Source organism: Laetiporus sulphureus, assembly GCF_001632365.1.
Source record: "Laetiporus sulphureus 93-53 unplaced genomic scaffold LAESUscaffold_127, whole genome shotgun sequence".
In the NCBI taxonomy this organism is placed as follows: Eukaryota; Fungi; Basidiomycota; class Agaricomycetes; order Polyporales; family Laetiporaceae; genus Laetiporus; species Laetiporus sulphureus.
Genome location: NW_024468636.1, coordinates 1 through 11,392, shown reverse-complemented (window position 1 = coordinate 11,392; position 11,392 = coordinate 1). Strand labels below are relative to the sequence as shown.

Sequence of the window (11,392 nt, the reverse complement as noted above, 5' to 3'; positions counted from 1 at the left end):
AGAGCCAAACTGCGAGGCCTGGAAGATAGCTTCCCAATCATTGCGAGGGACTGTGCGTCGACGCCTTTCAGTTCAAGGTGCAATAAATTTGGCAGTGCCGTTACAGCATGGGCAAGGGACGGCTGACTCCCCAGAATCCATTCGATGCTCAGCTGCAAGCATCGGATCTTCTTTCCGCAAGGGTGAGAAAGTACCTCTATAAGTGAAGCGGCGACGGCTTGGTCGCCATGCTGCAGAGCGGCAGAGCCAATGCGTAGTTCACGTACGAGGACCAAGCGCTTTGTGGGGTCTTGTAGCAATTGCAAACACACGTTTACGACATGTTGACAACAATTGATCTTGATTACACGGTAGATCTGTCGTATGGCAAGGATGTGTAGCTGCTTTGTCGTGAGGGAAAGCCGGTAAGCTTCGCTAGTTTCGAGGAATGAGATGAGTTCCGTGAGCACATCGGTGTTCAGAGAAAGCAACGACATCTGCAAGTCAAGATGAATAGAATCATCTACAATCGTGTTTGCACAGTGACGAACAGTTAAAGAGCGGCAGGACTAGCATACGTCCGAGCGTCACAGCTGAGATACGGAAAATGGATGTAGCTTGAGTGATTTGATTTGGACAAGCTATGGTGTGTTTGTGTTATAAGCGTAAGCGTAATCAACAACTCACAAGCGTACCAACGACCCGCAATCGCGGTTCAGAGGTTGAGCGTTGAACGTTGAACAATGATGCCGAGTGACGACTCTGAAATCTTGATGACTTGTCTGTAGCGTAACTTCGACCAGACCACGTGGGAAAAGGACTCGCGGTTCGTCTTGTTCAGTTATAAGGACGATCCTGAGCCCGACATTCTACTCTGATCTCCCCTCTTCCACACCCATCCACCAAAATGTCTTCTCTTGCTGGCGCGCTGGATCTGCCCTCGGCATTGCAAGAAACCAAGTACCAGCCACCCTTGGACGACGTCGCAATGAGTGAACCAGCGCTGGGCTCAGAGAATGGCCACACAGACGTTAACGTCAAGGATGAGGACATGCACGATCTTTTCGGTGAGGCGGAAGGTAACGACGTACACGTTGTCACACACGACGAGTGAGTACGCAGTCCAATGTTCCGTCTCATGCATAACATTCCTCTAGGGTCGCGACTCCGGCATCATCGGAGCACGCCGAACATCTCGATGGCTTGTCTTCACTAGAAAGAAGGCATAGGGAGGCTATGGAGTATGCGGAAGAGGACGGGGAGGGTGGCGAGCCAATAGTTCAGCAAGTCCTCGAGGCGAACGCTGCCATACCCAACATACCTGTCCCACGAAGCTCGGATGGAAATGTGAGTTGCCGTCTGATCAGATGTCAACGTTGTCGAACCTTATCGTTTCTTAGTATTGGGTGATTCGCATGCCAAATTTCGTCAAGGTTGATTCAAACCCCTTCCATCCCGACACCTACATAGGTCCTGAGCAAGAGGACGAAGAAACGCAACAAGCCGAGAGCGTTGGTGAGAAGAGCATGACTATCAAGCTCAAAGTCGAAAACACAGTGCGATGGCGATGGGTGAAAGACAAGAATGGCCAGGACGTGAGTCGCATGCGGGTGTTGTGGCTCATCACTAATGACTATTCATTTGCTCATAAACAAAGGAGGCAGTCAAACAGCCGGATAGTTCGTTGGTCTGATGGGACTCTCAACCTGCAATTGGGCAAGGAGCTCTTTGACATCACACAAACAATCGACACTTCCGGTGCAATTCCACGCCAATCCTTTGGCAGCAGCCAACAGCCTTCGCAGACCGTCATCTCGTCCTCGCAGACCACACCCGGCAAATCGCAGGGCCTCACCTATCTCGTCGCACAGCACAAGCGCGCCGAGATCCTGCAGTGCGAGGCGCTCATCACGGGCTACATGTCGTTGCGCCCGACGGGCTACATGTCGTTGCGCCCGACGGGCATGCAGTCCGAGACGCACCGCATGCTCGTGCGTGCGGTAGGGCAGAAGCACAACAAAGTCGCGCGGCTGCGCATGGCGCCGGACCCGACGATGGACCCGGAGCGCGAGAAACTGGAGCTGATGCGCCAGGCGGCGCGCAAACCTCGCAAGCCGCGCGGCGAGGACGACGGGCTCGGCGGCCCGCGCAGGAGGCGGACAGGCTATACGAGGAAGCGCTCCGGGGAAGATATGTGGTCAGAAGACGAGGAAGAGGGCGTATTTGGCGGGCGGTCGGAGGATGAGTATGGTGAGGAGGGTGCGAGCGGGAGGGTTGGGAGGAAGCGGAAGGCAGGTGTCCATGAGGAGAGCAGCAAGAAGGGGCCTGGGGAGTACCAGACAATTATTTTCTTGTTGCCGACTCAGATGAGGAAGTCGACGCTTACGGCGAGTCAGACGAAGAGGCCAGTAGACGGAAGAGCACGCGGCGCAGCCGGGTGGAGGAAGAAGAAGGTGAAGAAGATGACCTGGAGAAGCTCGAGGCGCAGCTCAACAAGAGGAGGAGCGCAAGCGAAAAAGAGTATCGAGCGGGAAGTCGCAGGAAGAAGGTGCTGTGGACGAGGGACGAGGGACGAAGAGAAGAGGGCATGGACGTGGAAAGCGAGGAGGAGGACGAGGAGTTTGGGGTGCGCCGTCGTACCACATCCGGCGGGCGTAAGAGGAGGGCTATCGGGTTCGACGAGGAAGAGGAGTAGGGTTCTGCTACAGATGTAATAACGCTATATAGTGATGATTCTTTGCTGACTTACATACTCTGCAATACGCCGTGCTCATCCCACCGACCGACTGGCTGAATTTCCTTCACAACATTTTGATTCTGCTTATTTCCATGCAGGAGGTTGCACAAGGTGAAAATTGCATGTTCTTTCAAATCTGCACATTCAGGACAGCATTCAACAGCATGTTCCATTCTGTGTGGACGACAAGAATCCGGCTTACATGGGTTCTGGTCATCTATGACGCAGAGGTTCATCACGACAGGGATACCTCCAGCTTCACGCATGCGATCCTGCACATCCCTATTCTCCGAGCAGAGGATGCCGAGTAGTCGGACGAGGTCGCGCTTGACGTACGAGAAGCCTGCAGCTGCGGACGGATGAGCTTCAGTGGCGGTGTCCTGTGCAGTCGCTCCTGGAGGCGGAGGTCGCTGCACTACTTTGCCAAAGGTGATCCGGGGAACGAATACGTCTATTCGCCGCAAGTTTTTTCCGATGGTTGTAAGCGCGCGTATACAGCGTAGATGGATTGCAAGGATGACATACCGACGATGCTTCTTGGCAGCTCTTCACCGTCGGTCGAGCACTCTTGCATCAAGTAAATCTTCACCCCGACAGCATACGAGATAGCCTGCTCTGATTGCGCCCTGTCTGCTAATAAGCCGACAGGGACACCGGCGAGTTCCTCAGCGTGCAATGCGAGTGATATCAGGCATTGCGTAACTAGCACCAGAGCCTCGCAGACTTTCGGCAGCAACAAGTCCAGTTCCTGAGGTGGTTTAAGTGCAGCTGCTTCACCACCAGAACCTGCATCCTTAGCTCCAACGGTATCGACTTTTGGACCCATCGCTTTGCGAATAGTTTGTTGAACGTACGCCGATAGGGCGAAGAACTTATCAGTAAGCATGCGGAGGAGATCGTTCCGAACGAGTCGATCTGTCGCATTTAATGGGGTTTTTGAGCGGGGACGTTGTAGGTGGGAATCAAGAAGCTTGAGTAGGGTAGTTTGGTGCGGAGTTACGATCTCGTCCTCTCTGGAAATGTTCGTGTTCGACGAACGTCGTTAAAATTTATATCGTGCAGTGGAATCGATCAGAACTGCTCTCAAAGCGATCGTCGTATATAGGGCTGGGATGAGCCCGCCTTCCGCCATGCGAGAGAACATCTCATATCTGATAAACACAGAGGTCAGCAGGCCACAAATGTCAAACGAAGCAGTTGATGTACCCTACGTCGAAGGCATGAGCCCCGTCTGTGGCCTCTTCAGCATCTACCAGAGAGTTGATACGGTCGAGCATGCAGATGCATAGACGAGGGCCTCTCGGACTGTGAATCAACATTTCCCTTATATTCATCGATGAGGGATAAGTTGCCACAAAGATGCAAGCATGGCGTACAGACGTCCCCTGTTTCCATGGACGCAGTTCAAGATGAATATGAACGTGGAAGAGGCAGTTCGCATGTCAGGGGAAGCGAAGAGGCACCTGTGTTTGTGTCAGAAGGACATGGATGCACCACTATTAAAGGTCGTACAGAAGGATGAGCTGCTCTTCCGTTAGCGACAAGTACATCTCCCAGATAGTTTGTAAAACAGGCTCGTTGCCCGTCACCAGATTTGACAATGCTTGTGCCAGTATTCGACTGCTTGCAATGGCTGTGACTGAGTTCAGTCGCAATAGGTATGAGACTGGGCGGACGACGGACATGCCGGCTCTTGCAAGGCTGTATACGAAGTGTATTGATGAGCCATCGCACGGAGGCAGGTTTTGTTCTGACTGTGTGGATTTCTTAATTGCATTCACAAGAATCTACGAGGCGAACACGAACAATACTCTCTGCTGGTTATATGATTCCGCGGCCACCAGGTTCCGGGTGAATTTGGCAAGACTCTGTGAGAGCGTAGCAAGCTGTGTCGTCGATATCATATCTTCATCAGCGTGTAGCTCCGCAAACATCTTCCACAATTCCTGGACGAGCTTCCACAGCGCAGGGTTGGTCTCGCCTACAACATGTCTAGATGACTTCAAAGCTCACTCAGCAGACAGAACACATCAGGTACGCACCGGTGCCTCTGATCCTTCGCAAGCAACATTGAACATTGATTCAAAGCATCGGTCAGATCAAGGATAGATTGCACGGAGTGGCGGTCAAAAGCCTGAAGAACATCATGCACCCGTCGAATGAGAGGATCGACGATTCCAATTCCATCTGTCTCCAAGACGTCCTGAGGCTGATGTGACATAGGCAAACAAAAGTCCCCAGAAGACTGCAGCGCTGCTTGAGTTCTATGTTGACTGGTCACAATTCCTTGAGCACGAGAGCAAAGAGCGGAGATGAAGTCTTGAGACAAAGTGAAACGCGGCCGATCTCAGACGCGCAGATGCACATCTTTAACCTTCGGACTACCATGTCGAAATTGGATACTGCATCTGAATTGAACATATCGCTTGAACCCATCTCCTCGAGGCATTGCGGAAACTACCTCCTATGCTGACTTCGTCGCTCTCCTCGCAATTGACCGCCGTTCTCGATGCCGACAACTCTGAGGCATCTGCATCGTCTCGCACGATCCCATACCCACTGCTCGCGTCAATCGCTTCCTGGGCGCGCTCTGCTGATGGTGAAAGGGCTTTAAGAGAGAACGATCCTCCTCTTCAGCCCAGTGACTACAGTATGATATCGCTGTTGGCCGGTACGCACCTCTCCCGACCGTAAATTCCCTTCCATGAACACTGCATCTACTCAGCATGAACAAGCGCAGCGAGATCTCAGCGATAGGCGTATGGTTACTGCAGTTATCAATGCGCTGCTGAGCATAGGAGGCGCTGGCGTAGCGACATGGTGGGCGGCAGGAAGACTTGCTTGGAAGGACGAATGGGTAGGTTCTAAAGCCTTTTCCCAATGTGTGCTGTGTCCGTGACCACGCGCCAGAAAGTCCTACTGGCCTTGTTTGTTGCCATCGTCGTTGCAACTTCAGAGGCTATTCTATACATGATATGGGATGCTCGTCGCACGCAACGTCTAGAAGGCAGCTCATCGACGGTGTCGAATGGACCTGCCAAACTCAAGAAAGGGGACACCGGCCAGGATTCACAGCAGTTGAAAACAATCGAGCTCTACGGGGACATCCACTTCTCTGAGTGCTGAGAAAAGTGCATTACGCGAGCGTAATGCCAAAAACGTCACAGAAAGCTCGGAGTAGCACGCACAGGAAGGGCAACGCTTTGCGCAACTGCACTATAGGAGTTTGCGTTCGATACTTCGGCCCGTTCCGTACCCTCATTCCGCGCTTGTAGCCTATCAAGCTTGATATGATTTCGATATTGTAAGTGCGCATTTTACACTGTTCTGGACGCGGTGCTCAGCGCAGCTTCCCACAATCTGTTCTGTCGTTCTGGATACAGCTATCTACCAATGACGACGAACTATGCGCTGCCACGTGCCACCGAACGCAACGCTTTCTGCACCTTTTCGGCTATGATCGCGTGAACGTCGCTCGTTAGGTGCATGTCGTCCAGCCACATTGGACCATCTTCCTCGGACCATCTTCCTCGGATACATCCTCCTCCTGGAATCCATATTCATCAGGAGCGTCGAGAATCGCAGATATCACTGCGTTGGCCGAGAACAAGAAGACGGACGCATTCTTGCGTTCTTGTGCGAACAACTTGGCCCGCTCGTGAAGTAGCTCATTCCACATCCGGTATTGTTAAGAAATGTCGGTCGACAGGATCGTAGCTGCATGACACCACAATATATGAGGTTAGCTATAGATGGCTAGCAGAACGATACGAACCTGCTGGAGAGCGCTCGTTCGGTGGGACGTCGATGAGGAGGAAGTTGCGAGCGCCAGCTTTCACGTAGAGCTCGTCCAGACCATTTGTGAAAAGACTGTCTACAATATCTTCCAGGTCTGACGGGGTCGGTTTGTCTATGGGTAAGCCATTGGTCAGTGTCGCAAGATATCTATGGTATGTTCCTACATACCCGCAATCGTTGGTTCCTAGCCAGATGACTGAATGGAAGTGAACATTGATCGCCTTAAAAGCTTTGAGATGGGCCGGCCTACCATATAGCGATTTATTTGCGTCCAAAGGCGGTTTCGAGGCTGCTGTCTTCTTCTTAGGATAATGCTCGAAGAACCTCGAGCTGGCTTTTGAGGTCATCTTCAACAGTGCTGCCAGCTACCAAGTAGCAAGAAGCATTTAGAGCTGGGCTTCCCGTCTTGGATTGATGCTGCTTCAGCGAAAAGTCAAAGAGAATCCACAACTTTGCATGCCTTTCTCACTGCGGGAATCGGTATTTTCTTTGCAACGAGAATTAGTAAAAATAAATTCAATACCCTTAGCCTAACGGTAACAGCTGGCCATGCTGTTATCGTTAGGCTAAGAATATATCTATCTACATCTATCTAAGAAGGGGTAAAGCGAGTGGGAAGAGTGGGATTCGAACACCGGCGATTAGGAATAGGGTACTAAGTTAGACAGCCGCCCAAGAGCACAGTTAATCATTGAAGGCTAAGCTGTTGCCGTTAGGCGAAAAGGGAGATGTCAAATTGCCAGGTATCATGTATACAACATACTTCAAATGTCTGTCCGGGTAAGCCGATCGCCACAGCTCACGAACGGCGTTCGACACGAACCTTTGGGGGATCTTTTCATTGGTGTGATGAGGAGGAGAGCAGAAAGCGCGAGAGCATGAGTCCGAAGTGAGTGTATCAATGTTTCATGTCCAGCTGAAACTCATGGTCGATGCGGAGAGCTGCTATTCATTATTGGGGACAAGAATGACCAGTGTGACATGGACTATCAACAGCAAATTCTTGCAGCACATACTGGATGCGACGCGGATGGAAGAATTGGATGTATGTAAACTGTCCGACACAGTGCGACGCTCGCTTATACGACCCCAGATACTCAAGAAGAGAAAGCCTCCATGGCCGAAGGAGTCTCGCAAGCGTTCTGGAAAGAAACGCACGCCCGCGCCATCTACCTTCAACTCATCGACTGCGGGAAGGTCCCCAACTTCGACACTGCCGGAGAGCGAGCAGCTTAAATCGTTCGTGGACATGCTCTTTGGGAACCAGCTCCCCTGAATTCTCGTGTGTGAGAAGTGCAAGAAGGTCTCACTCACGTACGAGGACTTCAACGACCTCAGTCTGAGCATCAAGCCGGAGGACTATGTGAAGGACCGCAGACGATATCGCTTCAAACAGTTTGCGCGCAAATCCGCACGCCTTTCCGGCGATCGCCTTGGACAAAGTTCGTCGTTTGTGCCGGCGGACCCGCTCCGCCGCAGCTTGGAGACGGGTGCACAGGAGGCCGAGCCCCAACAAATGAAGGTCCACGAAGACGGAGCATTGACCTCGTGGGCGAGCAAGACGAGACGACTGATGCCGTCACGGTCGGGCAGCAGTCTCCGATTGCGGAAGAAGGCGACGCGACGCCGGCCAACTTTGATGATCGCAACGAGCAGAATGCGGAGCTGATTTGGACGACGTCTGAGTGTGTCGGTGAAAAAAAGTATGAAGGCGCTGGATCCTAACAACTCCAGCAGGTCAGGTCGAGCGCGGCATGAAGGCGCAGGCCAACGACAAGAAGGCGACGCGCCATTCGAAGCGGGAGGAGCCGATGCGGAGGCATATATCCTCACCGTACCCGTGTGCTGCATTGGGCGAAACTTCTGCGACAGCCGACATGATCCGCTCGCCCATCCACACAAGTCACGGCCAACGATAGTGGGCGAGCGGAAGAAGTCCATTCCCGCGCCGAAGCCCTCTGCGGAGCAGGCAGCATATCTTCGCCATCTGCTCGCTGATGTCCACGCACCTAATGGAAACCGGCTTGCAGTGCTGCAGCATACAATTGCGGGGAGTACCCATTATCGCGTCCACGTGAGCCCATCCATACCGGCGGCCATGCAGGCTGTTGGCTCCACCATGCCCGTTTAGAACGAAGGGGCCGGAGGTGGAATATGATGCTAACGGTGAAGCCTGGGACGACAGCTACGAGTCGGACAGTGACATCTCGATCAGCACGGTTTCATCCATCGCATCCCCGACGGCCTCTCCCTCGTCTCGCAGGGCATCCTTGGAGGATCTGCGGAAGCCCGTAGTTCGGCCTGCGAAGGGACCGACTCGTTTCCCGGTTACTAAGGTCGCACGCTTAAAATAGGTCATAATGTGCCGGATGTACAAGCCCTACTTGATCGCTGTTCCATTCACTTAAAGCGATTCCACCAAACATCCAAGACGTATGCTGTGTCGTTCCCAGCGATATGTCTTGTGATACATTTCACGGTGGTGATTGGGTCTTCGACCGTCAAGCGATGGCTCTAACATTCTGTTCGCGCCTTGTCAATCAGAACGCGTCCGTCCGCATTAGTAAGCATGAGGTCAAGGGGGATAGGTACTTCGGCAATGCGAATTTGTGGGGATGAGCTGGAGCAAGAGACTATTGATGATGTGAGGATATCGAATGCCAACGGATGTTCTCCTGTCTGCAATGGACCGCGTTGAGGGTGATACTACGTGATCGCGTGTATGGTCCACGTGATTAAAGGACGCGTTTACCAGAACTGAAAAAGAAAGAGGATAGTTCTCCGACTCGCTTACAGTCGCTTCTTGCCGCTTCCTTCTTCTCGCCGTCTTCCTCTTCGTTTTGAAGTTTTGAAGACATACTCGCACGTTGTTATTGCACGTGGTCTTGAGAACCCCACTGCGGCTCGGGTCCAGGTGATAGCCTATGGGAAGGAAATCCATCATCAAGGACCGGACTGGTCAGGTTGCTACTGTAGGAAGGAGACTGTCCTCGCGCACGAGCGGTTGGCCATCGTCGGTGTTGGCGGATATCGCTTCCGTCTTGTTCATTGAGTGCACGTCGTTGACCATGTCACGTAGATGCTGGTGCACTGCCGCTCGTGAGCAACGATGAAAAGATTATCCTCGTGGTCCATGGCGAGGTTTATAAACATATCAAGCTGTGCGCGAGCTTGAAGCAGTCATAAAGTTCAAAACACTCAGATTGCGAGGTCGTCACTCCCGTGGTGCATGCGGTAGTTAGTCGCCTTTGCACTGTGTTAGGGAGTGACACGGGTAGGTACCTTCCTGGGTCGACCTGTGACCCGACCCGTGCTTAGACCTGCAGGTGTGACCTGTACGGGTCACAGGTAACCCGCATCTGTGGCCCGGGTCAGGTACGGGTGACCATCTCTGTACTGTCGGGTAGGATGGGTAGGACCCGGGTATTACCCGTTAAAGAAGTTGTGGTGTGCGGACAGCCTTCTGGGCACTAACAGATAGAACAAAGATCCTGTCAAGCTCGCTTTTAGCATGTAACTTTTGAATTCAATGTTCCTGTTTTCATGTGCCACCATGTGGGAATTAGCGAAAGCGCATCAAATGAGATATAACAATCGACGCCTCATTGCTAAGTTGAACACAATAGGTGTGTCACACGCGGATCTGCTCACGATCCTTGCAAAAAATTAGATTACTTTAAGTCATGTCGCATCAGCCTGGGCCAGTGCTCTACAACTGCACCCCAGGGATCCCCTCCAGTTAGCTATGACAGCGATGGACCCATTTGCTTTCCCATTCTCTGCAACTGTGATGGAACATACGTCATTATCAGCATGGTCTCAGTCTTCGATCTCAGTCTCCGACTCACCAGTCAGGAACACTCAATCAAAATCTGATCTGTCTGCATCATGCCCAGCAGCCCCAGCTGTGATAGTGTCACTGACAAAAAAGCGCAATGGCTGAACACAGGCATCAACTGATCTCGAGGTATGGAGCATGACTGACGAAGAGATTATCAGTAAGTCCGAGATTCCTCCTTTGTGACATTTCTGATCCCATGTATACTGCCTGTTAGGTCTATCAAGCACTAAATGGAAGTCGAAGTGCTATGATCATTACAATGTGAGCCTCAAGCGCATCTACAAAGATGACAAGACCCCGCTGTTCTTGCAGTTCGGCTTTACATGCAAATTCGATCCGAAGAATCACAGAACACATTATCGTGATCAGATGAAGACAGGAGATGGAACCAAGAACCTTGATCGGGGGATACAGGGGTGTTGCAAGTGGCGCGGAGTTGAGCCGACCAGTATGTCAGCTGCCGGTGCACAGCAAACCCTGATTAATACCATTTCATCATACACACCTCACAAACATCGCGCTATAATAGCACTGTGATGCGCATCATCGCATTGCCCATTTAATTCTGTGGCTGACCCCTTTTACAAGGAGGAAATTGAGCTATTGTGGCCTGGAACTGCCATTCCATCGCCACGAACTGTTTCCTGCGATGTTCAACAGATATATTAGCAGGGCTCGAAACTTATTAGGGAATACTTTGCGGTAAGCCTGATCTGTCATTGATGCACATATTTACTGACTTTTATTCTGCAGAAGTTGACAGGTACTGTACACCTCATCATCGATGGGTGGACAGCCCCCTTTGTTGCGTCATACCTAGGAATCATTATCGTCTGGTTTGATGGCACCAGGTTATGGCGTGCAATATTGGAGTTTATTCGGTGAGCGGCTCATGACCCTGTGCTATTGTTTCCTTCTCAATTGTATTACACATCCTGATGCAGCTTGACGGAAAAGCATACTGGTGCTTATCTGGCCCACAAGATTGCTGATTGTATGCACCATTTTGGGTTGGAGAAAAAGGTACATTTCATGCC

At 51.8% G+C, this 11,392-nt stretch overlaps 6 protein-coding genes across 6 annotated transcripts; 4 read left to right on the top strand and 2 right to left on the bottom strand.

Annotated features, from left to right (window-relative positions):
* Window positions 1–886: 886 nt before the first annotated feature.
* LAESUDRAFT_770880 (uncharacterized protein) lies at window positions 887–2,674 on the top strand (the record flags this gene model as incomplete). The annotated part of the gene is made up of 5 exons (XM_040913786.1): window positions 887–1,089; window positions 1,137–1,326; window positions 1,380–1,574; window positions 1,644–2,274; window positions 2,319–2,674. The coding sequence occupies 5 exons, from the start codon at window positions 887–889 to the stop codon at window positions 2,672–2,674; spliced, it is 1,575 nt and encodes a 524-aa protein (XP_040757437.1).
* On the bottom strand, window positions 2,474–5,009 carry LAESUDRAFT_732963 (uncharacterized protein). Its single transcript, XM_040910348.1, has 10 exons — window positions 4,759–5,009; window positions 4,523–4,708; window positions 4,400–4,470; window positions 4,229–4,349; window positions 4,093–4,179; window positions 3,923–4,039; window positions 3,795–3,867; window positions 3,242–3,725; window positions 2,919–3,167; window positions 2,474–2,852 (listed from the first exon to the last, which is right to left on the bottom strand). The coding sequence occupies exons 1-10, from the start codon at window positions 4,935–4,937 to the stop codon at window positions 2,725–2,727; spliced, it is 1,695 nt and encodes a 564-aa protein (XP_040757436.1). The 5' UTR covers window positions 4,938–5,009; the 3' UTR covers window positions 2,474–2,724.
* Window positions 5,010–5,182: 173 nt separating this feature from the next.
* Window positions 5,183–5,842, top strand: LAESUDRAFT_765270 (uncharacterized protein; the record flags this gene model as incomplete). The annotated part of the gene is made up of 3 exons (XM_040913629.1): window positions 5,183–5,387; window positions 5,452–5,573; window positions 5,627–5,842. The coding sequence occupies 3 exons, from the start codon at window positions 5,183–5,185 to the stop codon at window positions 5,840–5,842; spliced, it is 543 nt and encodes a 180-aa protein (XP_040757435.1).
* A 562-nt stretch (window positions 5,843–6,404) lies between these two features.
* On the bottom strand, window positions 6,405–6,861 carry LAESUDRAFT_765269 (carbohydrate esterase family 16 protein; the record flags this gene model as incomplete). Its single annotated transcript, XM_040913628.1, has 3 exons — window positions 6,405–6,433; window positions 6,492–6,710; window positions 6,765–6,861. The coding sequence occupies 3 exons, from the start codon at window positions 6,859–6,861 to the stop codon at window positions 6,405–6,407; spliced, it is 345 nt and encodes a 114-aa protein (XP_040757434.1).
* Window positions 6,862–7,481: 620 nt separating this feature from the next.
* LAESUDRAFT_765268 (uncharacterized protein) lies at window positions 7,482–8,868 on the top strand (the record flags this gene model as incomplete). The annotated part of the gene is made up of 6 exons (XM_040913627.1): window positions 7,482–7,559; window positions 7,608–7,757; window positions 7,809–7,956; window positions 8,013–8,199; window positions 8,252–8,588; window positions 8,653–8,868. 6 exons carry the CDS (start codon window positions 7,482–7,484, stop codon window positions 8,866–8,868), a joined length of 1,116 nt encoding a protein of 371 aa, XP_040757433.1.
* A 1,199-nt stretch (window positions 8,869–10,067) lies between these two features.
* Window positions 10,068–11,378, top strand: LAESUDRAFT_718541 (uncharacterized protein; the record flags this gene model as incomplete). The annotated part of the gene is made up of 6 exons (XM_040907447.1): window positions 10,068–10,140; window positions 10,210–10,364; window positions 10,464–10,512; window positions 10,570–10,803; window positions 11,119–11,236; window positions 11,300–11,378. Coding segments are annotated over 6 exons (708 nt in total), but the record flags the coding sequence as incomplete, so codon positions are not given.
* Between the last annotated feature and the right edge of the window lie 14 nt (window positions 11,379–11,392).